At 41.8% G+C, this 26,585-nt stretch overlaps 1 protein-coding gene across 4 annotated transcripts in view; it reads left to right on the top strand.

Moving 5' to 3' along the window:
* Positions 1 to 26,338, top strand: part of ST7L (suppression of tumorigenicity 7 like) — a 91,170-nt gene extending 64,832 nt beyond the window's left edge. For 3 of the 4 annotated variants that reach the window (XM_069945257.1, XM_069945254.1, XM_069945255.1), the window contains 2 exons: positions 11,487 to 11,626; positions 26,077 to 26,338. In XM_069945257.1, the coding sequence (XP_069801358.1) occupies positions 11,487 to 11,626; positions 26,077 to 26,172 (236 nt within the window). In that variant the 3' untranslated portion in view covers positions 26,173 to 26,338. Of the gene's footprint in view, positions 1 to 11,486; positions 11,627 to 26,076 lie in introns of those variants that run through there. The other variant, XR_011358817.1, reaches the window with a different exon arrangement.
* The last annotated feature ends 247 nt before the right edge of the window (positions 26,339 to 26,585 follow it).

Raw genomic sequence — 26,585 nt, 5'->3', positions numbered from 1 at the left:
TATTTTTGTAAAGCGGATAGCGAATACTTGCAATGTTTTTTTACATTTCTCGTGAAGTGGTAACCCCTGGTGGGATAAGTTCTCCGTAATCACACCTCTTTGGGTTGGTTTCTCACTGGACGAGCCTTCTGCGTCACAGAGGGGCCTGAGCGCTGACGCACCCAGGAAGGCGTGATTTACACAGGATTGTTTCCACCCACATGATGGTTAAAGGGAACCAATTAGGACGATTGTGCTGATATGGTTCCCTGCAGCACAGCATAGAGCTACTGTGCAGCTCCCAGAGAATACCAGCCGCTGCTGCCGCAGTTGCTTTATAAAGGGGAAAGAGAAGTTTTGTTATGCTGCGGGAGGCCGGAAAGTGGCGGCAACTAGTCATCTGGGTGGGTAGTGCCCGTGACTAGTCACTGCTCTCTGCTTGTCAATGCACAGTGTGGGGATGATTGACAGGCAGAGACACCCGTTGTTGCCTCTCTGGCTGTCAATCATCCCCACTGACCGGCAGAGAGCAGTGACCAGTCATGGGTGGCCTCCCCGCCTAGATGACTAGTTGCCGCCCCTTTCCTGGCCTCCCACAGCGCAATAAAATGTCTTTTTCACCTTTTATAAAGCTACTGCTGCAGCAGCTGGTATATGCTCCGTGAGCTGCACTGTAGCTCTATACTGTGCTGCAGGGAACAATCATGGTGATTGGTTCCCTTTAATGTGTCACTGTCATTTACTTTTTTTTTTTTTTTTTTTGCGGAAATCAACAGTACAGGCAATTTTAAGAAACTTTGTAATTGGGTTTATTAGCTGAAAAATGCATTTTTATAAAAAAATAAAATAAAAAAAAAAAGCAGTTTGAAGCTCTCCCCCCTGTCTTCATGGTTCTCTTATGGAGAGGTGAGGGGTGGAGGGAGATGAGGCACCAAAACAGGACAACAAAAAATGTATTTACAGCTAAATCACTGGGCTATCCCCTCTGAAGTCAGCACTGACCTCTCTAACCTCTGAATACCGGCTTTCACACAAGTCCTGCTGTGTAATCCTTTGTTCTCTGCTGGCGACTAATCTCCCTCCTCCCCCTTACCCTCTCCATACATTACATAGGGCTCGACTGTTGTAAAAAAGTGGAGATTTCTTGATAAAAAGCAGTAAATGAGAGAGAGGAGGTGGTGGGGGGGGCCTGGGGAAAGTGTTTTTGAATGCAGATAATTGCATATTTGCCTAATAAACCCAATAACAAAGTTTCTTAAAATCGCCTGTACTATTGATTTCAGCAAAAAAAAAAAACCTACGATAGTGTCATTTTTGAGGGATTTGTGTAACACAAGTACTAAATACTTTTTGCAAATAGCCCTATTACACTGTATTTATAGCTTCAGACACTATTTTCTGGTTATTGGTTCCCTTTAAGTACCAGTCACCCCTTTCATCTTTGTGCCATGAAATACCACATTATGGGTTTCCCTGATAGTGAGAAGCAATAGTTAGGTGGTCGCACTGTGGGACCACAAAGCTTAAAGTGACACTGTTACCCCCTTTTTGCATTCTGACTTCTCTACACAGATGTAACAGGTAAATTTAGCAGTTTTTACACCTTATTTTATATCATATGTCATGGTGCTTGTTCAAGTAAAAAGTGATCTTTTATCATCTGCAGATTGTGCTAAGTGGGCGGGGCTTCACGGCAGTAGTGCCAATTAGTCCTGCCCACAGAGCCACCGTTGGCCCCACCCCTCCATGACGTCATAGGCATATAGGCCTCGCCCCTCGCTGACCATTGGAACAGGCTGGCCTAAAGGTCTAGGCCCCACCCTTTCTAGGCCGGCTCATACAATGGGTGTTGATGGGCGGGGCCATGTGCCAATGATCTCACGGAGGGGCAGGGCCAACTGGGCTCTGTGGGCGGGACTAAGTGTCACTACTGCAGTGAAGCCCCGCCCACTTAGAGCTATCTGCAGTTGGTAAAAGATCACTTTTTACTTGAACAATCAGCATGACGTATGATATAAAATAAGGTATGAAAACTGCTAAGTGTACCCTTTACACCTGTGTAGAGAAGTCAGAATGCAAAAAGGGGGGGACAGTGTCACTTTAATTCACCGGAAAGTATAATATTGCCTAGTGGACCAACCCTTCAAACCGACTGCAAACAAGCCTCCCTAGTTATAACTGTTCCTAACTCACAATAGAGAAAAAAAGAAAATTTAAAGACTCAAAAATAACTATTTGCTTAAATCTGTATAATAAGCCCTCTCTCCATGTAAGCATGTAATTGAACAATTGGTTGTGAAACTCGCAGCTCTCCTGCCCATTACAGCGCTGAGTTTTTCAAGTGTTCTCACGGGGCACATCTGTCTTCAGTAACCAAACATTTTCAACTTGTTTGCATTAAAACATGTTCACAGTCAGATTTATTTTAAACATACAATTGACCAAACCAGAGTATGAAGTTTTTTTCTTTATAAATAAATGTTTTCACGCTTTGCTCGGAGGACAAAATGAAAACCAGATCTCCCGCAGCCATTTTTTGTAATTTATTTTTAGGAGTAAAAATTCTTGTCTATTTTCTGCAGATCTGTTTTTATGCTCGGCTTACCCTAAGTGTGCATTCTGGAATTACATTAACTTGCCTAAATGCGAAGGTAAACGGTCGGATAGATAGTTTTCATCCGCAGTAATAACAATGAACGGAGACCCCTTAGGACTTTATAGCAATTAAATTTACGATCCAGCCTTGTGTAAAGGAAAACATTATTTCCATGAAATATGGACAGTTTGTTTTTCTGCTTATAATTCACTTTTAAAGGCTCAAATACATATGTGCTTGCCATTTATTGCCGACCTTGAATGCTACTGCCGTTCTGGTTTTGATTCCTGTATGGAGACCATGTTTGCTATATGCAATTGCTCCTCGGCAGTAAAGACATAGAGATCCTATGGTAACGGAACCAAGACTTGTCATGTGGTTCCGTCACAAGTGTAAAACATTCCAAACATTTTGTCTGCAGCAGATGCAACTTACATGGGTACTGTGGCGTTGCTATGATTATAGGGAAACTAGCCTGCCGATAGTAACCTAGTAACCTTGGTACCATTTTCATACAGTTTTGTATCTTCATAGTAGGGCCGTTTGCAGCACAGGGGGGCAGGGCTAATGCACCCACAGCACCGATCTGCCCCCAGTCGGCCCACCCCCTTTTTATGAAATATCAGTGGAGCATGGCGGCCAGAGGCGCTGCTGCCCCCAGTGCTCCCAATGGCTTTACTAGACTTGGTATTAAACTACAAACTGTACATAAACTGCATCGAGCATGAAAGTAAGAGACAAAGCCTCTTTATCGGCGCCCCGTGCGCAATAGGGAACTATTATCCCCGCCAACAGGCAGAGAGTGGTGACCGGTGTTTTTAAAAAATGTCTTTATTCCAGGGTGCAATTAAAAGCTCTGTAAGACATCTTGCTAGAGCAGACGCCATAGCGCTTCACAGCCTGGTCATGATGGCCATTTCACGCGCATTCGTGCTTCATCGGATGGCACCCCTCCCGTAGGTCTCAGGTGAAATACCTGCTATGATGTACTGGGAGTAGGCATTACAATGAGTGAGGTGCAATAAAACCTTCATAATTAAAAACAAACATAGTTACGCTGTTATAGAATTGTGATCTTTATATGAACATGCCTAATTCTATTTAGTCATTAAGGCCGCACTTCGCTTGTGCCCCCAAAGCTAGTATAAGACGAGCTTCTAGTTTTAGGAGTTGTGTGTTAGTATCTAGTCCTGGTTTGTGATAAACCTTCTTCAATCTTGCAAACTTAAGGCAGTTTATGTCTCCATTATGTTGTGTGTGAACGTGTTCTATTAGTCTAGTTGCGGCTTTCTTATTTTTTATTGAATATATATGTTCATAAAACCTCCGGTTCAATGGCCGCAAGGTTTTCATTTCATTAAACAAATTACTTTACAGCAAGTACAGTGGTGCCTTGGATTACGAGCATAATTCGTTCCAGGACCGCGCTTGTAATCCAAATCCACTCTTAAACCAAAGCAAATTTTCCCATAAGAAATCACTGATATGGAGACAATTGGTTTCACACCCCAAAAATAATGATTTTATATTCTGAATGACATGTAAAACAGATGAAACAAACATCCAGAAACAGCAGAATATGTGATATTATAAGTTACTGTACAGTAATGGAGAGGATGGGAAACACAAGGGCGGACAGAGACTGCAGGGGGCATGAAGGAATGAGCAGGGCAGATGTGGGCACATACATGCAGCGCTCTCTGTCCGGGGAGAGAGGGGTTACAGCTATGGAGAGATTACCTCCACAGTCCTGTCCCCTGATGCAAGCCCCAGCCTGAAGTTGATCTGCTATGATTTGGAAGGTGAGGGAGACTCCCTGGGTCAGAGCACAGTGCTGTAGACCCCGCTATGCAGACCATACCCCTCCCCAACTCGCGCTTCCACCCAGTACAGGGAGCTCTTACACCAAAGCAATGCTCTTACACCAAGTCTTAATTTTGAAAAACTGTGAGCTCCTAAACCAAAACGCTCTTAAACCAAGGTACCACTGTATTTGTTTTTTTTTTTATCTTGTATAGCGCCTCTTAGGAAAGCCCAAATACAATGAAACATTTTTATGACAACCACCCCAAGTTGCATTGTTCGCAAAGAAGATGGCCACTATGTGTAATCTATATCTATGGTGAAACTAAAACTCGTCCCAGGGTATTTGGTCTGGATAAGGGGTGGTCTGTTACTAGAGGTGGTCATTTGGAGGGCTGGCACTCTAATGATATAGAATGTTTTACATTTGGTCTCTAGTGTAACCCAGGTAGTTATAGGATGGACCATGTCTATAGAAAACGTATTTATTTTCCCCATTCCCATCCATAAGTCCTCACACATAATAGATTTAATGGCAATGGTATTGAAGCGTGTAACTGTGCTTCTTTTATGAGGGGTCTTTGTTATCCCTGCCTGACCTAAATATGTGTGCACACGTTTCATGCACACCTGTTTTATATATTTGGCTCCAGATACAAAATGAGGCTTACCAAAAAATTCCCAGACCTTATGACACCTGCAATTGTTAAGTTTGTGCGCTTGGTGCAGCAAATCAGAACTGCAGAACGCTTTTATTAGGTCACCCACTATGAGTGTATAAGGAATTCGAGTTTTTATTAATGGCTTCTCATATTAAATTCCTGCTTTATCTGATTGTATTCATTGCAAAAAACACAATTTATTTTTTTTTGGATAATCTTTTATATTACCCCAACAAGGTCTAGTAAAATTGGGAGCTGCAGGGAGGGGTGGGGGGCTGGCTCTATTACTCCCAATACCTACATCAGGGATATGGAACCTTCGGCCCTCCAGCTGTTGCAAAACTACAATTCCCATCATGCCTGGACAGCCGAAGCTTTAGCTTCGGCTGTCCAGGCATGATGGGAATTGTAGTTTTGCAACAGCTGGAGGGCCGAAAGTTCCCCATCCCTGACCTACATACTACACATCAGAGACATAAATGCAACAGTCACTTATACACCTAGTTTGGGGAATTAATATGGATGTTGCACAACTATAACTAGAAATCTGAGTACATTCAACTGATGGATCATCTAATCTCAAACAATGCTATCAATATTGCTGACCGAAATAAAGCGTTCAGATTAATGGTACCATATACTGTTCTTCCCTCTGTGACATCCATGTGCCCAAACATTATAGTTAATGCTAGTGGTTTGTTGTTGGGCAGACTTCCTGCCCAAGTTCTTTACTTTTTCAAGTAGTTTTATTCTAACAAAATCAAAATATTTGTTAATATGAAGCCTGTCACATCCTGTTAATGCTATATGTATATATATATATATATATATATATATAATTTTTTTTTTTTTTTTTTTTTTTTATCCATCTGGAAATAGTTTCAAAGCCAAAGCCAAGACTCCATGAAACCACATTGAGCGCCATTATATCCAAATAGATGATAATTTAATTTGTGGTTATGTACTGTGTGAAAGATGATCTGATCCCACTGATTTTAGAATTTTGAGCAGTATATATCTTTAGGCCCATATTTTTATTAAGATATGAAAAATTACCAGTGCTGCCTGTATGTTATTTGTCTGTTTTGGGGGTATATGAAATGATTTTATACATCACCTTGGCCTTTCACACATGACCATACTTAGGATGTGGCCCATACATTCCAAATACTGAGTTAATTTCTAAACATATGTAATGTATGCTGAAGCAAACACTAAAATGCTGTAGAAACCTGCAAGTGTCTGGTCTTTCCGTATATACGTCCTCTGTCGTAAACGAGATAAAAACTGGTTCTTAAGATTTTTCAAAAATAAGGTTCTTAGTAGAGATGAGCGAACCGGGTTCGGGTTCGAGTCGATCCGAACCCGAACGGTCGGTTTTTGATTAGCTGGGGCTGCTGAACTTGGATAAAGCTCTAAGGTTGTCTGGAAAACATGGATACAGCCAATCACTATATCCATATTTTCCACATAGCCTTAGGGCTTTATCCAACTTCAGCAGCCACCGCTAATCAAATGCCGAAAGTTCGGGTTCGGATCGACTCGAGCATGCTCTGGGTTCGCTCATCTCTAGTTCTTAGCAATCCATTTGATCTAATAGAGTGTATCATCTCACTATGTTGTCCTAAGGTGTCCTCAGAAAGATGGTTCTAAAACTGTCCTCTTGGACTACAAAATTGGGCATAAAGGATCCAACTCAACTCTGTTTAGAACACCCACATGAGATGGGTGGAGGGCAAGTCAAAAGGAGGTACCCCCCCCTTACATATAACACAAAAAATGGCCAGCACTCCAATACCACTGTTCACACTGGAGTGCTGGATCACTCTCTGGCCTGCCATGCAGTCTGTCAGTCTGATGGAATGAGAGGCTGGGCAGAAAATGGATAACGCTGCCGCAATCTTTCCACTACTTTATCTTCTGATCAAACATGTCTGATGACATATCAAACGTTATTTGTAAGGATCGTGCCCATATAAGCTTAAAGGACAATTTTGGAAACTTAACATGTTCTTACCTCCCCGGCTCCTGCACTGGTGGAGGCTTACTAGTGCTGTGGTCCCCGGACATTTCCTTGTCTGAGTGGGGAGCTGGGACGTGACGTGTCAGTCAGCGGCCGAGGCCAGACCCTGCTAAGGTCCACTCTCAGACCAAGAAGCAATTGGAGGCCAGAGCATTGGTAATGTCACGTAAATGGTCATGTTTAGTATCTATATGAGATATTTTGGCCTGTAAAAGGATTTTTGCAGGCCAAACAGAACCAGTCATAATATTTCTTATCACTGTTTTAAAGAGTTGAATGACATTGTACATAAATAATGAGTGCCCTCCCTGGGGGCAGAACTAAGAAGGCCGCTTCTCTGACCCTCCCAATGCTGGAGTGTATAAAAACGATAGTCTCGTTCACATCAGATAACACCCAGCTCAGTTGGATTTGTGGACACTTTTGGCCTATGTCCCTGGGAGCAGACAAATGACTTTATCACACAGAATTACTAAGGATTGAATTTTTCAGCTTTTTTTCTCCCCCTTTTGTCTTTCTGTGCACTGTAGGTATTTCCTTTTATTTCTTTATTTTATAACTGTTAAAGTTGGCACTTTTATTCATAGTTTATGGTGGTGGCAGCACTGGTGTAACTGCGTATGAGAATTATTAAACTATGTGTAGTGCTGAATGTGTAGCCGTAGGCGTAAGAGGTGAATGCGAGATTGAGCTGTGAAGTAGTGTTTATTCCTTATACCCATAGCTATGTCAGGTGTATATTTGATTGTAATTCCAGTTCCATATTGTAGTCCATAGTGCACACAGTGCTAAAGAGCCCTTAGGCTTCATTCATACTTTCAGTAGGTGCTCAGGACCGTATATTATGTCTGAATCCTTACAATTGTCTGAATTGGCAAAAAAAAAATGGAAAAATGATAGTTTTAATTAATGTGAGACCTATTTTTTGTGGATGTTATGGATGTTTCTTCTGCAAAAAGGATAGACCTGCAAAAATTACTGACTTTCAATGTGAAGTAGATTCTGTTAATCTGTGACGCAAAAAAATAGGAGACGTCCTAGTACGGGCCGCAATTGCGTTAAGTGTGATTAACCCAATTGAAACCAATGCTCCCTATAATTGGCCATAATTGTGGATCCAGAATTACGGCTAAATTTAGGGAACGTGTAAATAAGAACTAAGGCTATGTTCACATATAAACATTACATGATTTTCATAGTATACTTTGAATTATGAGTTTAAAGGGGTATTCCGCTTAAACATAAATTTTAGTATGTTGCTGCCCTTGGGGAGAACATAACAAACAGCCTATTTTTACCTTTCCGCGCTCTCCCGTTGTTTTCCTACATCATCTTCCATGCCATGAAAGTAGTGTTACTTTAGATGTGAGCATAACCTGTTTTGTATGCCATTTTGATGCTATTGAAAACCTTGGCCTAGCCGGTCTTTGGTTTTATAGTTCTAATTACTAATTATGAACATAATCCTTTTTCATCACTTTGGAGAGATGGCAGACTCCAATCTAAACATAAATCTGGTACTCCTGAAACACATTAGAGGCTGCCAAACTCTGATATTTTAGGCTTAGACATGTAATCTGATTTCATACTTGACACCGTCGCGTAGTGATTGATGGAAAACGCATTTGCTTTTGACGTGGGAGTTTTTCCTAGCTGGGAAATATTTTAAAGCTAGTAAAGGCCTGATGAGGTGCTGGCCTGTTTCTCACCACCATTGTCCAGCTATCGCTCCTCAGGTTTCCTAACAATATGACTGCTTGTAATGGCCTTCCATTGGTTAATGAATTATTGAATTAGATGCTTTGTTCGAAAAATAGCCTTAATGATCTAGCTGCTAAAATAAAGAGGGAAAATTAACTTGTTTCCTATCCACGGAATAGGGGACAAGTAAGAGCTCGTAGGGGGGTTGATCTCCATAAAATCACCCACCCCCCACGGTCGATTTCCGTATTGGCTCCGGCTTCTTTGTTATGGCCGGTATGGCATGTGACCCATGGCTCTATTCATTCCTATGGAGCTGCCGGAAAGAGCCAAGTAAGTACTTTCTGGCTTACTCCGCTCTTTCCGGCGGCTCCATAGGAATGGAAAGAACCGAGTAAGCACTTACCGGCTTACTTGGCTCTTTCCGGTGGCTGATTAGGAATGAACAGAGCCACAGGTCACGTGCCGCACCATTGGCTCTGTTCAAAACAAAGAAGCCCGATATGAAGATCTGTGCGGGGGTATGGAGGTCGGACCTCCCGCAATCTCTTACTTGTTAGTGTGGTCTAAAGGATTTTTTCACTAAATAACACACATTACAAAGTTATACAACATTATAATGAGTGTTATTTAAGTGAATGCCCCCCCACCCCACTCTAGTGCCGGAAGTGTGATGCTGTATACTTACGGAATCACTGTCAACCCCGGCTGCCATCTTGGGATGATCACGTCATCTTCAGGAGGCCGGCCCATGCTCCAACCCTCCCTCATGCCGGACCCCCTCTAGCGCGTCATCAGCTGCTAAAAAACTATACGCATTGCAGTTACCATTGAAACGTTATAGATAGATTTCTTAACAAGTGTTAAAATTTTTATCTAACAAGTCATCCGTCATATCCTTCAATGTTTGGAACAGCAAAATCTGGACACTGATTCTCTCTCCATAAGTCCTCACTTCCAGCCAGGTAGAACTGCAGTTCTCAGGAGGAGTATGATTGTGATGCATGACCAGAAGATGTGCAAACACATTGGCCCAGATTTATCAGTCTGTCAGAGATAAAAGCTGAACTGTGATTTGTTGCTGTTTGTCTGAGACAATGTTTGATTGATAAATCTGGGCCATTATGATACTTTTTAGACATTTCTTTGTCTTTGGTTGTATTTGATGGTGGGTTCACGGGTAACATCGATATTTCACATTTCACATCGAAATCCTCTGCGAATACCTTACTGTCATTGGCAGGGCAGCGCACTGATTGGCGGGAGGTCAGGATGCCGGGAGCCCCTAAAGCAAGCCGGACCGTGGACTGGAAATGTATACACCGGGCCGCGGCAGATTAAGGGGAATTGTGTTTACATACTCACAGTGGGATGGAAATTCCGCTACGAGTATGTAATCCTATTCAGAATGACAGTAAGGGAGTGTGAAATTCGCTGCGGATCCGTTACTTGTGAACCCACCTTTTAATGAGCATCTCTGTGAAAGAGTCTGCATGTACACATATATGGGCAGACATTTTGGGGTCCATAACAATGTGGTCAATATTGCCTTATGATAGCGTACACTTAGGTTTGTCCCAACAACTACCTGTGTACTATTAGTATGACCTAATACAAGTTAATGTACTGTACTGCCATATAGATATCTGCCAGTATATTAAAGTTTAAAATAGATTATGTGGATTGAGAAAAAAAAGGAAAAAAAAAAACTTGTAAATTTAAAACCGATTTGAAGAAGAAGAAGCAGAAACAGGACTATTATAGAGCAGTAATGTGCAGTGTAAGCTGTAAATCAAACACACAAACTTCGAGCACGATTGGGTTAATCCGAACCAGAGCGTGTGGCATTTTATTAGCGATGGCTGCTAAAGTTGGATGCAGCTCTAGGGAGTCCGGAAAAACGTGGATATGGCCTATGGCTGTATCCATGTTTTTCAGGACTCCGACAGCTGCATCCAACTTTAACAGCCATCGCTAATAAAATTCCATGCGCTCAAAATTCGTTGAACTCACACATCCCCTTCGTTGAACTAACATACACACATCCCCTTCTGAAGACGTACTTCCGAGACGTAGATTCACAGGAAGTGAGCGCCAGGGAGCTTTAGGGAAAGGCTTCAGCAGTCTTCTGCTTTCCAGACAACCCCTTTAAACTGTGACCCCTTTAACTAATATTTAAGTAAAGAATTTATAAAAAAAAATAAAAAAAAAAAAAAAAAATATATATATATATATATATATATATATATATATATATATATATATATATATAAAATATTCATATGTTTGTTTGTTTTTTTATTTATTTTTTTTAAATATCTGACATAAATATGATGACTGGTGTATTAAAAAAAAACACTTTTTTTTCTACACTAGTTTAAAACTTTAAAAAATAAATGTATATAAAATGCTAATGTAGCTGTATCACAGAATGATACGTATACCTATCACAAAATGGCACTGTAGAGAAGTACACGCCATTCAGGGTGAAACAAGGTGGACTGAGAATGCAAAGAGGCAAAAAAAAAAAGGTTAATGTTCATTTTGCTGAAATGCATTTTCCAGGCTTTGCCTCTATGGTTCATGTATATAGGTTTTACCATATCATGGAAGTGCAGAGATGAACAGATGTCCTGTCCTATGTGTATATACTAGGTAATCCGGCATTTTCTGATTGTATGTTCTCATTAATCTATTTTACTGTTTTTGACTCTTTACACAGCGTTTCATGAAGTGTCTGTATATCCAAAAAAGGAGCTGCCGTTCTTCATTCATTTCACGGCCGGGCTGTGTTCTTTTACTGCAATGCTAGCACTGCTAACCCACCAGTTCCCTGAGCTCATGGGAATATTTGCAAAAGCCGTAAGTAATAATGCACCAGAACGTTCTTCAGAACATTTTTTATTACCCTTGATCGTACATGTTATTTATTTGATACATAGAGTACAAAATGTTTCTCTTTACTACGTAAAACAGTGCCCAACTGATAATTATTACCTAGAGCCATAACAATAGTACATGGGGTGCTGAACAATGGCTTGGCGCTCACTATTTTTATGAAACCCGGGATATATTGATAGCTTGACTAACATATACAAGCAGCTCTGGTACATGTGGTTGAGATCTGCTACACTTGTAATGAGATCTTCCATAATCGTGTCCAGAAGATGATTTACCTGGCCTTGCACTAGATCGGAGTAATACCAAAAGGTACTGATAATGACAATGGGCTATATGCTTTACAGTGTAAGTCAGTTTTGTTATGCTCACCTATCCCCGTGCCCGTGCTGGGCTTCTGTACACCGCCAGGTGTCCTCCTCTCCCGGTTTTCAGGTACATCACAACCCAAGTTGAACGTCACAAGCAGGTGAAATCTAGCCCTCTCAGCCAATCCGTGACTGCAGCGGTGTCCCATCCTAGTCACTAGTCTCTGTCAACTGGATTGTGACATTGCCGGAGGGGAGCTAAGAAGACAGCCGGCGGGGTCCAGGAGCGGGACGTGGCTCTGCACGGGCATTGGGACAGGTGGCTATAACTTCTTTGTCATGCTCCCCCTCTCCTAGCTTGGAAAAAAAATTTGGCCCAGCGTCAGACTTCCCCTTTTAACTATAAGTAGTAGTTACATAAAAACTAATGTTGAGTAACCCTGGCGTAGACTGGTAACCCGCTAATGACAATGCAAAACACTCTCTAAGTATATTTGCAGACTGCCTGGCAAACTCGGCAGTGACCTGTATATATACCATGGAGTAGCTCCTTATAATGCCGGTACATAAGCTGCAGCACCAGAAATACACATTTGATAATGCTATAAAATGAATGAGAACCACATAAAGACTGACCACAGATTTTAAATATCACTTTGCACCTGGAAGGGTTAAATTAACAAAACATATTTCTTCCTGGATCTGTGTACTAATTTTTGTCAAAGCAGTTGCAGGCCTGGCAGTGGGGCCTCCTTTCTCCAAACTTCTGCTATGCGTTAAGTGAAAAAATGCAGTTGGACATGGCTGTGATTAATTCCTGTGCAGTCCCTTGCTGGCTGTATTGTAAGCATGGGCTTAGCTATCTGCTCCATCAGTTCCTCTAGGACTACGGTAACCGGATTGCACTGTTTTGCAGATGGGCGTCAAATGGGGCTCAGGAACCCAACATTCTGATATCTTACCGAGGATCTTAACTCTGCTGCGTTCATCTGCCTCGTATCGCTCCGTCCATATAGGACGGGGTTAACGGAACGCCTACGGCCATCGTCTTTGCCGCGAGATCGGTGAAGGGTTAATATCGGAGGAAGCACAGTATCGTATCTTATACTCAGCTTATTCCACTTAAACTGGGAGTGAAATAGTAAAGCAGAGGTTAAGAGCGTGACAATCAGAATTAAACGTAAAAACATTCTTGAGAAATAGGTAGCAGGGGATATAAACATATATCAAACAGAGCAGAATTCCTTACGTATAGTATTGCCAAGATAAACTGGTAGTTTCCAAGCCCCCTAAACAAACCCTGCTTACAATCAATTTAGTTTTCTCTATAAACACTGTCTTTTGTCTGTCTGAGGGAGAAAGGAGCATGGACAGCCTCACCACTGTGGCCATATCTCTGCATGCCGTCTTGTCTGGTGTAACGCCTTCCATTGGTAGGGTGCACGGATGGGGAATATACACTGCTCGGTTCTATCCATTGTATCGGCTATTTTTATGAAGTACGTTATGAAAGCTACGTTGTCTCCTGTATTACCATGTGCATTTTTTTCTATGTTTTACTATGGAATATGAACTGGTCTCATTGGATACGCTGCTTTTGGCTATGTAACCTATAGCTTACGTGGTTGTGCTAGCCATATGCTGTAATGAAGACTAGAGGCTTTTCTGTATATTCAAAGGAACTGAAATGTTTTATAACAAGTTTTTGATCACTTTTATATTTTATATAAGACAGTGTTTAAAGAAATATTCTTCGTTGCATATGGCTTACTAAGAGGTCCATGTAAAGATCTGAAGCCCACCGAAAGCATCACATCGGTCTAAAGACCTAGCATAAAATCCAGTGCCAATAATCAATGTTAAATATACTAGTATTTTATAGATACTTGTTACTGTACATGCCTGAAACCAAAGCTGTCAACCAATCACAGCTCAGCTTTCTTATCTTAACCTCTAAGGGACACGTGACGTACCCGTCCCAATGTGAGCCCTCTCTATACAGAGGCATATCAGTACCTGGGGGCCGCAGCTCATAGATGGCACAAACTGATTGTGCCCTGTATTTAACTACTGTAATTTCCTGCCTATAAGACTAATTTTTCCCCTAGGAAAATTTTCTCAAAAGCCAGGGGTCGTCTTATGGGGCGGGTTGCTGAAAAACTTCGAAACAGGACTGGAGAATCTGCGTTCGCTGCATATGTTCACATTCCTGCTGTATATGCCAACCATATGTAGGGCAGAGCAAGCTGCAGACATCCAGGGTATGGAAAAAGGAGACAGTAGAGTGGTGCCGTGCCCAGAAAAACACACCCCTTTTACCCGTCCTGCAGCCCTTGTATCCTACCGATATCTCCTTCTCTGCCTCTCCAATCTCGCTGCTGTCTGATGTTTGTTATTAAATTTTACTTGGTGTGCGTTGGAAGACGGGTAGTCTTATACTGTAAGTATGTCCCAAACTTTTTATTTTAACTGGAAAAGTTGGGGGCCGTCTTATATGCCGAAAAATAGGATATTTACATGTGATTTGTGGGTGGTCTTATATGACGGGGGTCATCTTATAGAGCTGGAAAAGTTGGGGGGCCGTCTTATACACCCTAAAATATGGTATTTATATGTGATGGGTGGGCCGGCAGGGGGACAGTCTCCTTTGTAGCCTTTTTTTTTTTAAACTATATTTTATTTTTTTGACTGTTTTCCATCAATTAGTAGCAAAAAGAAAAAAAAACCCACTTATCAACATCCAAGTATAAATTAGAAATCACAACTTATAAAACAACCTTATATCCCCTTCCCCCCCCAAAACACCCCCCCCCCCACCCCCGTCCGCTGAGAGAAAAATAAAGAAAAATAAACGAAATGGAGAAGAAGAAGGAAAAAAAAACAAAAAAACGACCCTTTCAACAGAAGTATTTTTCATACAAAGTGACACATCTTTCCCAGTCCCACACTTTTGCTGCCCAGTTCCTTACCAACACCAGCCTAGCATAGAAAATGAGTCTCACTATGATCTGTCTCTGATCTTTTTGCAATTTAATGCTTCCCGTGTCCCCCAAGAGAACGAACTGGACCGTTCTCGGGATTTTCTCCCCTACCTCACTCTCCTTTGTAGCCTTGAGTGCTGATAACATTGATCAATGCAATACATAGGTACTGCATGGATCTCTATAGGCATTCATGGTATTGCTCATAGAAGTCTTGTAAAATGTGTAAAAAGAAAAAAAAAAAAAAGTTTAATATATAAAAAAAAAAATCCCTTTCCATAATAAACATATAAATAAATAAATAAAACATATTTGCTATCTCCATGTGTAAAATCACCCTAACTATTTAAAAAAGTAAAAGCACTATAAGGATCAGAATATAGCAATCTTAAACATATTCTTTTTTTTATTTTAGCTGACATTTTTTTAAAGTAGTAAAGTAAAATAAAAGCCTTACAAATTGCCTATCATCGTAATTGTACTGACTTCAGGAACAAAGATAACGTGTCTGTTTTACCACAAGAAGTGCTATGGCCTTTTAAGCACGATGGGGGAAAAACTAAAGTATATTTCATAACTTTTCCCCATATCATGGTTATTCGACAATGTCTTCCTATCTATCTCCTGGTGGTATAAAAGTAAAAACATACATTTTGTTACCTCCAAACCAGCAGCAACCACATTTGTCAGGAATTTCTATAGAAAACCTCCATTCCTGGTGTGTGTATAGAATGCCTTCAGTTGCGGCTTATATTGGGTGTACTATGGTACTAGATGGCTCCCTGTAAGCTGGGAGATGATATAGCTGGTTACCGGGCAGGACATAAATCTGAGGCTGACAGGGCAGCAGAACATTGATGGATTAAGCGGTGGTGTCTGAGCGCTGAGATCTGAGACCACACACAAACATACACACACTTTGAAAGATGGCAAGAAAGTGTGCAGTCGGCGACCCAGCTACCGAGCAGAGAATGGGGCTGCTTCTTGTTTATTCAGAGATGGGAAATATTTTACACTATCTGTCAAGCATACAGTATGTGCCGATGCGGGGAATAGTGTGGAGATAGTCGGGGGAACTTAGTCCAAATGCATGTCAGGCGTTTGCAAGGAGATAAAACTAGAAAAAATATCTGAATATAAAGTGTTTGTCTTTTTGTGCTTAAGCGTACCTATTATTTAAACAAACTTCTGACATGTTATAGCGACATGTCCAAGGTTTGTATCGGTCGGGGTCTGGGTGCTGAGACTCCCGCTGATTGTTAGAATGAAAGGGCAGACACTCTTAGCAGCGCACGCTCTGTCTCTTCATCTCTGTCTGACTGCAAAAGTAACGTCGGATGTAATTATAATAGAACCCTATGGAACTTCCCGTACAGCCATTACCAGAAGTTCCCTAGGGCTCCATTCTCCGAGAACCAGCCTGGCTCAGAGCACTGCCTAGTGTGACGAAACCCCCTCCCCTCTGTGAATCAGTGGAGCCGTGTCACAGAGGGTAGGGGATATGATCACATTGGCGGGTTGCAGGCCTACCCCCAGTGCTCAGAGCTGGGCTAGGGCTGGGGAAAAGTGTGGGAACCAGGAGGAATTTAAAAAAAAAGGACCACACCACCGGGTTCACTGCGTCAGCGCAGATGGGATAAAGTAAAAAAAAAAAAAAAAAAAGTGACGTACCTAATAGTACTTTCACTTTAAAGCATAACTGTTTTTTTTTTTTATTGCAGAAAGCCGTAGTATAAGTGATTTTAAGAAACTCTGTAATAGGTTTTATCAGCCAAAAAAGCCTCCTTCTGTACTCAAGAAGCAATCTCCCAGCCTCCCCCCCTGACTTCTTATCTGTGCATTATCAGGCAAACACGTCTTCATTACAGAGAAGCCAGTGAAGACGGGTTCTGCTCTCTCCATTGTAAGCCTATGAAGGGGGGAGGGGCTGAGGGAGATGAGGGAGCAGGAAGAGGTGACATGAAGGTCAGCTGTTTGTAGACTCTCTGGGCACCTAAAACGCTAAATTCTGACGCTAAATTCAGGTGTCAGAAAGGTCAGTGCTCATCTATGAACTTACTGAGAGAAGATTGCAGGGTGTTGTGCTGTGCAGGACTGCTCCGTGCTCAGTCACTCCTAACAGCCCCTCCCCTCTCCATAGCCACATAATGGAGACAGAAATCCTGCTTCATCTGATGTGAGGGGGGAGGCTGGGAGATTGCTTTTTCAGTCCAGAAGGAAACTCTTTTGGTTTATAAAACCTATTACAGAGTTTCTTAAAATGTACTGTTGATATTTAATGTTTTCAGAAAAATGACCCTGAAATGACAGTTACGCTTTAAGGCTGTTGATGTGCTACAAAAGTTGCATATTTTTGGGCAATGAAGCATTCACAGTGAGTGTTTTATGTTAAGCTAATTCCCCTCCGCACGTTTATGTTCACAGATTTAGGTGTTTAAAGGGGTACTCTAGCAAAAAAAAAAATTCTTTCAAATCAAGTGGTTTCAGAGCATGATCAGAGCATTTGATTACTGGTGGCTGAAGACATTGAATGCAGCTCTAGGGAGTCAGCCATAGGCTGTATCCATCTTTTTTTCCGGACTCCATAGTGCTGCATCCCTTGTGCTTATCTCTATAACTCACCAATAGAGGGCAAAAGGCTGAGCTATACTGAACTAAAAATAAAACACAAAGTAGCACATTGATCAAATGCCCCTGGCGTATGTCCCCTGCCGCACGCTCCATTGTGTGCAGTGGGGAGTTCTGATTCGGGCGCACACTGCCCCCACATCAGAAGTCATCAGTGCTATAGATCATCCGGTTGGTACTGCAGTACCGGCCGGGATGATCTTATCTGACACCGGCCGTTCCGTGACCTGGCCGGGTCACGGAACAGCCGGTGTCATACAATGTGGGAACATAGCCTTACTCAGCATTCCATACCAAATTGTGTACTAACCCGGTGGAGGCAAAAAAAAAAACCCAAAAGGATCATCTATATGCACTGGGCGCTTTCCCTAGCATAGATAGGATCTGAATGTGTGTGAACAGGGAGCCTACTACTTCTAGAAACTTCAGCTGAAACATCAATCAAGTGTCCAGGCTGCATTTTATTACTGTACTTAAAGGGGAAGTCTGGCGCTCAACATTTCTTACAAAGAACTGGGGAGGAACTGGCTGACCCTTACTACATGCGGAGCCCCAACTCGGCCGCTGACTGGCTGAGTGGGGCTGGCACGTCACGACCCAAACCCCGCTCAGACCAGGAAGCGGCCAGGCAACTGGGAACCGGAGGGGCCTACAGCGGACCCCAGCTCTGGAGCCGGGGAGGTAGATACATGTAACTAAGTTTAGCCACCTCCTCCCCGACTCTTTTTGAAAAAAATGTTAGTCATCAGACATCTCTTTAAAGGGTAACTCCATAAAAAAAATTTTTCTTTTAAATCAATAAACTAGAGCCAGAGATTTGTAATTTACCTTTATTAAAAAATCTCAAGTCTTACACTACTTATCTGCTGCTGTATGTCCTACATATGTGCGTCTATGACATACATCAGCTGATACTAGTATGGGAAACCTTTTTTTTTTTTTTTTTTTTTAATAAAAGCAAATTACAGATCTGTATAACTTTCTGATACCAGTTGATTTGAAAGAATTTTTTTTTTTTTTTTTGCTGGAGTTGCCCTTTAATGGATAAGTTTAACATTCTTCTTACCCTGCTACATTTTAAACCGTATCAGTCATAATATTGTCGTTGTGCTATGGTCCTATAATTTACATATTCTTCTATGTGAATTCTGCGTTAGTCTTTCAGCCATGTTGATCATAAATCAGACAGACACATCCTATGACTTACATCAAAGCCGTCCTGGGGCTCGTGTTGACGTTAGCGATCACCTTGGTGCTATACACACAACTTTGCCGGGGAATTCTGAAAAGATAATACATGTCAGCCTCAGGTGGTGCCAGCAGCAGAGGTCTACGGTTAAACAGATGAGTGGGAGATCACTCGCTTGTAAGGGTCAGACTGTGATCTCATCCTGCCTGACCGTGCGTTTGCATTAGGAGAGGATATATTGGGATTTAAAAAACTGTGATACAGATCAAAGCGTAAGCAGATGTATCCTTACCAGGATTCGTCTAAAAGGCATTAGGGTGACATCCAGAAAATGTAGCACGTCTGCGTATGATATGCCTGTGTCTCCATTCAAGGAGAGGGCACACTGAAAGCATAGTAAAACCTATAGCTGCTGGTAAGAAGTTATATTTATATGTTGCTACAAAGGTCACCATGTTCATTATGGCTTTTCTATTGTTCTAGAATGAAATCTGCTAGCGATAGCGTGTAGAAAGCTAGGTATTGTAAGACACAATCTTCAAAATCATGCGTATACATCAGGATGTCAAATGATTTCTATGTGTTTTTATTGGTTTTCAAAAACATTCCAGGCTTTTTTTTTTGGGGGGGGGGGGGGCAGTTTAGCTATAGGGTTCCATAGATCAGCCAGAGTCCTATTATGAGTGTGTTTGGTCTGTTTTAGGGTATGTTCACACTAAGTAAACAGGCAGAACTTTCCCGCCTGTCACAGTGTCCCATAGCCCATCTATGGGAGAGCGTGCACTCCTCCGCAGCCGCCGTTCTCTGCTCAAAGAAGTGACATGTCACTTTTATTGAGCGGAGAGCGGCGGCAGCGGAGGAGCGCGCGCCCTCTCATTAACTCACAGTGGGACTCCGCCATATTTGCTCAGTGTGAACATACCTTAACTGTCTGGTTATGCTGGTTTGTGATGACAACTAGTATACAGTATATAATAAACGGTAGCGTTTTTTTGTTCAACAATAGTGTGAATTCTTCATGAAAAAATGAGACATCCCCTGAAAATATGACACTGTGCATCTTTGGAAGCAAAATTAATATTAGACACTGTCCTGTTTTCAGGGAAATAGAGTATGGTTTGTTGGGTGGGAGGAAGGGGCGTGCAAGTTTCATGAACAGCCAGGGACTATGCTGCAGTTAATATACCATTGGCTTAAACCTTGTGCACCTACTTTGTATTTACGGTTCACAATAAGAGCAAAAGAAGATCGCACAGCCTGGCTCCCCACCCAGCGGATCCCCGACGGCCAAACCAGCCAGACACTCTGCGGTGCTCAGTCCATGAAATAACAGTGTTGCAAATAATCCCAAAAAAAGAGTAGGACAGCACTTACCGATGTGAATCAACAATCCGGCTTTATTAATGGCATTTTTCACAAAAATCTTTTTGCATATCATCCAACATTTACCACTAACCTAAAGTACAATATGCCACAGAAAAAAACAATCTCAGAATCTCATCATGTAGCTACAACCACAAATAGTGAGACAGGTTGGATTTAAAAAAATAAATAAAAATAAGCTCTGAAGGGGTTAAAGAGGAACTAATGGGCGAGGGAGCCAAGGCCTCTCTTTTCCTCATAGTGTTCAGCTGTGTGGTTAGGACGCTGATACAGTTAAAAAGCAACTTTTGCCTAGGCCCAAGATCCTCCAGACCTCTAAAGGGCCAGTCTGACACTGGACTCTGTACTGGGATGTTCTCTGTGTCACATGAATCTACTGGGATTATAACTGTGTCACATGAATCTACAAGGTGTAACAGGAATCCGCATCCTCCCCTTCAGAGGGGCTGTGTGGAACAATCCCTTTAAAGGGGTTATCCAGCGCTACAAAAACATGGCCACTTTTCCCCCTACTGTTGTCTCCAGTTCAGGTGTGGTTTGCAATTAAGCTCCATTTACTTCAATGGAACTGAGTTTCAAAACCCCACCCAAACTGGAGACAACAGTAGGGGGAAAGTGGCCATGTTTTTGTAGCGCTGGATAACCCCTTTAAGAGCAAATGGGAAACTTATACTGACATTATTTAAATTTATCCACATTAACCAAATGACTGAAACTGTGTCTTTGACACCTGATTAAAACCGCTGCTATACGAGAGCGATAACTCTAAAAATTAGTGGTAGAAAATGCAACTAAAAGTTATTTTCCGTACTATTTAATTTTTTGTTGTATTTTTATTTTATGTGGTAATTAGAGATGAGCGAACCTGGAGCATGCTCGAGTCCATCCGAACCCGAACTTTCGGCATATGATTAGCGGTGGCTGCTGAACTTGGATAAAGCCCTAAGGCTATGTGGAAATCATGGATATAGTCATTGGCTGTATCCATGTTTTCCAGACAACCTTAGAGCTTTATCCAAGTTCAGCAGCCCCAGCTAATCAAATGCTGATTGTTCGGATCGACTCGAACCCAAACCCGGTTCGCTCATCTCTAGTGGTAATCCATACATATGGCATAATGTGCACAGTTCAGAAGGTCCTTGAAGGTCTGCTGGGGAGATTTATCACACATGGTGTAAAGTGAAACCGGCTTAGTTGCAACCAATCAGATTCCACCTTTCTTTCCTCACAGACTCTTTGGAAAATGAAAGGTGCAATCTGATTGGTTGCTAGGGGCAACTGAGCCAGTTTCACTTTACGCCATGTTTAATAAATCTCCTCCTATAAGTGCAAGCATAGTAGTAATACGCTTGTATTCCTGCTGAATAATTCTCTATAATATATTAATATAGGGCGGGAGGCACATGGTTATTATGGTCTGTAAAATTAAGTTATATATTGCACAGAAAGTTTTTTTTTTTTTTTTTTTAAGCATAATTTTAGTTAATTTAAGTTTAAATGCTATACTACTATTTCTTTACCATTTGGTGGAGCAGCACGTCTGTGAAGCCTATAAAGATATAGAAGTAAAATGGCCGTGTATAGGATTATCAGTTTAATTTGCCTTTAGTAAGTATTGGCCTCCAGTGTCCAGATGGTAATAAGATGGCAAGTCTTCCACCTTCCCTGACTGCATCCTGTCTTTCTGTTTTACGGCCTTCCCATAAGATAAAGGCATTGTTCTCACCTCTGTACACATGAAGGAGATTTAAGAATCTTTATCCACTTTGATGCTAGCAGGAAACTTCAGAGCCAAAAGCGCTTCAGCTCAGGCCGGGGCTGAAGTTTTTTGATTCTCTGATCCCTTTGGTCTGTGGGAATTCAGGATTTTCTTTCAATAAAACCCTGACTGTGAAGGATTTTCTTATTAAAAAGCAGTGTCTGATGTATTTTTCCCCTCTGCTTGTCTGTTCTCTTTTGTTACACATCTTTAGAAAGGCTTCACAGTGACATGACTTTCCAAAAAGCTTTCACTTTGCCACTCCAATATAGATTTGGAAAGTGAGGAGCCGCCAAGGGTAATGACTTGGCACGGAAAGCCTTCAATGGCGCTGCTTATGGGCTGCTTTAGCGCTGTTATTACTCACAGCTTGTATGTATTCACACATCTACAGACACAAATGCATAGCCAATGGGCCAGCTTTATTTTCTAATGCCAAATGCATGTTCCCGGTAAGCTTGCCACACACACACACACACACACACCACACAACACCCACACACACACACACACACACACACACACCACACAACACCCACACACACACACACCAGTTCTTCTCCAAACAGCACATGGAGGCAGCCAAGTTAAGCAAAATATATGTTAAAGCCTAATTCCACTCATATTTTCTTTTTTTATGGTCAGACAACCTTAAAACATGATTTTTCACAGTTTTTTTTTCATGCACAGGCAACTTGGCAGGTGCTGGAAGTTGATCACAGAGCAAAGAGCACGAGTCCTGTATGTATGCCTGTGCTGTCTGATCTACCAGGACCTTTTTGCCTGTAAAATACATATAATTAAAAAAATAAAATAAATGTATGGGATCTTGCATGGAGGACAGAAGTGCAGGAGCCATGAGACAAATGTAGCGTCCTGCTCTGTAAGGGCCCTATTCCACGGGACGATTATTGTTCAAAAAAACGTTAAATCGTTCGGATTTGAGCGATAATCGTTTGGTGTAATAGCAGGCAACGATTAAACGACCAACTTGAAAATCGTTGATCGTTTAATAGGATCTGGACCTGTTTTTATCGTTTGATCGTTCGCACATGGTTTGGTGAAATAAGAAGTCATAGCTAAAAGGTACGCAATAGCGACAACTAAACGACCGCAGGAACGATCATAAATAACCATCATCGTTCTGTGTAATTGGGTGTAATTGCTGTAGCAGTCGTTTAAGATCGTTTATTGTTAATCGTCAAAAAATTTGCTTGGTGTAATAGTGTCAGGGGCGGAAGGTCAAGTACTGGGGTGATAGGCACTGCGCACACGCTGATCAATAACTTTTTTCATGCCTGATGACACGTCAAAAGGTTTTTTTTTTTTAAATGACAGGTACTCTTTAAAGAACACAATGGCCATCATCTGCATAGTATTAAAGGGAAACTCCTGAAAGAAACAAGTCTTTGAGTACTTATCAGCTGCTGTATGCCCTGTAGGAAGTGGTGTGTTCATTCCAGTCTGACACAGTGCTCTCTGCTGCCACCTTTGTCCATGTCAAGTATTATCTAGAGCAGGATAGGTTCTCTAAGGGGATTTGCTACTGCTCTGGACAGTTCCTGACAGGGACAGAGGTGGCAGCTGAGAGCACTGTGTTACACTGGAAAGAAAACTGTAAACTGTTCTGTAGAGCATACAGCAGCTGATAAGTATTAGAAGGCTTGAATTAATCAAAGTAATTTACAAATCTGTATAACTTTCTGACACCAGTTTTAAAAACATATTTTTCTCCAGTGTACCCCTTTAATAACAATCTCTAGAGACCAATAGGGTCACTCCTATAAGGGCTCAGCCTTTGAAGACAGGTTCACTGTCATCATTGGAAACTAAAATAAAGTCAGGATGGGTGAACAGCCGGCACGGACAATGTTAAAAACAAAGCTGAAAGCAGGTGCCAAAGTATTTTGCATGCAATTTCACTTCCTAGCATGGGAAGGGAAACCGTAATGTTTGAAAACCACACCGTAAAGCAAAAGAAAAAAAAAAGAAAAAGAAAAATTGTAAGGCTTGTTAATGCTCATAAGGGACGGAGAATTGGCTGTGTGGCAGGAATCTGTTGTTTCCCCATCAGCACATGCCTGTAATGTTGGCGATCCCACAATGGACCACATCTTCGTAAAAGGTGATGAGTAAAGAGGGGCTGCTGTCTTACCTAAACCCTGCAAATCTTCTTTTATGACATTGTAGTTTATCCTCACAGTGCTGTTTTGCTTTGTAGGTCACTAAACCGAGCTGTAACATTGTATTCCCATGTAACACGAAAGAACAGCCCCTAGTCACATACAGGAGTACCTCTTCCTGTCTTTACATGGCCAGTTGGCTAAAATCACTCAGCCAAAACATCAAGCTTAGAATGTTATGTCCTTGAAATGAACATAAAAAAGTAGTTATAAAACTGTAAACATTCTAAAAGGCCGTACGGGGACACTGGTGGTTCTTACTAGCAGACTCGTTTTTAGCCTATTTAAGGGGTTTTCACAGCACAGTAGATAATTGGATATTTCTGAGAGGGTGTGCTACTTACTTACTTTTACTTCTCAAGCTCGCCATGGTGCCAGCACCCCGAGCCCACAGTCACTGACATATTCAGGGGTCAGGGAATTTGGAGGCCAAGTCAATATTTTGTACTTTTTGTAGAGATGAGCGAACCTTGAGCATGCTCGAGTCGATCCGAACCCGAACTTTCGGCATTTGATTAGCGGTGGCTGCTGAACTTGGATAAAGCCCTAAGGCTATGTGGAAAACATGGATATAGTTATTGGCTGTATCCACGTTTTCCAGACAACCTTAGAGCTTTATCCAAGTTCTGCAGCCCCAGCTAATCAAATACCGAACGTTCGGGTTCGGATCGACTCGAACCCGAACCCGGTTCACTTATCTCTAACTTTTTGTCATGTTCCTCAAACAATTTCTGCGAAGCGTTTGTATTAGTTTGCTGAAAGTGGCCGGTGCCTTTAGGGAATACAGTTTCTGTGATAAAGCTTGTTCTGCTACAATGTTTTTGTTAATAATATGTGTCACGCTAACATCACGTGTATGTCCGGGCTCGGAACGAATCCTCACAATACTCGCACAACTCGCCTTCGTTCCGTAATCCATCCTTGTAAGTGATGGCAGTGCATGCAGATAAAGAAAATATCATTTCTCAAGGCTCTATTACACCAATTTGAAGCCAAAGCCAGGAATTGATTTAAAAAGAGGAGAAATCTTCATGACCTGATCTCTGTTTATACTTTGTTTCTGGCTTTGGCTTCAAATCTTTGGCAGATAATCTTTCTTTGTAAATAGACCCCAATAGGTAGTGTTTAAAGGTTAACGATCAGCTGACACACACAATATCAGCTGATCGTTGTCTTTTAACAGGCTGAATTATAACGATAGCGATGGTCTGCTGGGTGTCGTTCCATGTAATCGGAGTGGCGTCATCAGACCACCACTATCTTCTATGGGCCACCTAGAGATCGCCCTGGCAGCTCCACCGTCCCTTCTCGCTGTTGGTGCGTGTAATAGCGCCGACACCGAGCAGGGAACGAGGAGCAATTACTTGCTCTTAGGGTACAAACACACACACCGTATACGCAGCAGATTTGATGGTGCAGATTTGATGCTGTCTTCAGTTATTTAGATCTAATCTGCTGCGTATTTGTTGCGTATTTGCTTTGTATACGGTGTGTGTGTGTGTTTGTACCCTTATAGAGCGGACTGTGTAATAGGGCCCTCAGACTAGGCTATCTTCTTTCATTGCTCCATGATCCACATGTGATCTTACTCGCCTGGACATTTTTTGCGGTTGAATAGATAGATAAATAGATGCTTCTAAACATTTATTCTTTCCAACAGAACACCGATAAAAACATGGGGAAAAGATAAAATTGTCAATTGGTATACATTAGGGAGACGGGTTAATGCTTCCCATGACATTACCTTTACTGACACAGATTCCTGTGTAGCACGTATTAGAAGAATTTCCTTTGCATTTCCCTTGGAAGAGAAATGACAGATCTGTCTCGCGAAGCAGGAATTAGATAACACCAGACTTCAATTTACCGCATGTGTTGAATGTAGGGGGAATAGCCCCGTCGGTCGTCTCTATGTCTCCGTGTGCAGGCAGAAGGCTGTCGTGGAGCCCAGGCAACATGCTCATATTCTGTTTTATCTTTCAGTTTTTCATGACTCTGCTAACCCCATTCACATTCATCCTGGAAAAGATGGAGAACATCATGCCGTCCAGTCTTTGGCACCAGCTGACCCGCATGTAAGCATCTGTAATGAGCAGAACCCTGCAACGTCTGGGACCGTGTTAACAGGCAACAAATGACTATGTATTTTCACTGTGGCTTGCGGCCCTCTTTTCCAGTTGACAAACTTTTAAATAGGGCCAAAATGATTGGAGAATTTGGTTTTGTGTATAATAATAATAATAATAAAAAAGTACACAGATTATGCCTTGTCATTGAGTTATTTCTCATCTTGTTTGTTAGCTTCAAGTGTCCTAACATTAGTTACTGATAGCTCCAGTCACACCGATCAGGGCTTATTTCCTATCCTTTTCCTGCCTTTTCATCATCAAAAATGTTTGGAATGAGATTCGTGTCCAGCAGGAATATTTCCACAGGAGACACACAGAGGTTTGTAAGTATGAAGCATCTGGTGCTGTCATGATAAACTTACT

The sequence above is a fragment of the Dendropsophus ebraccatus genome, chromosome 11 (genome assembly GCF_027789765.1).
Source record: "Dendropsophus ebraccatus isolate aDenEbr1 chromosome 11, aDenEbr1.pat, whole genome shotgun sequence".
Classification (NCBI taxonomy): Eukaryota; Metazoa; Chordata; class Amphibia; order Anura; family Hylidae; genus Dendropsophus; species Dendropsophus ebraccatus.
Note: the sequence above shows the minus strand (reverse complement) of the source record. Positions and strands in the feature narration are given on the sequence as shown.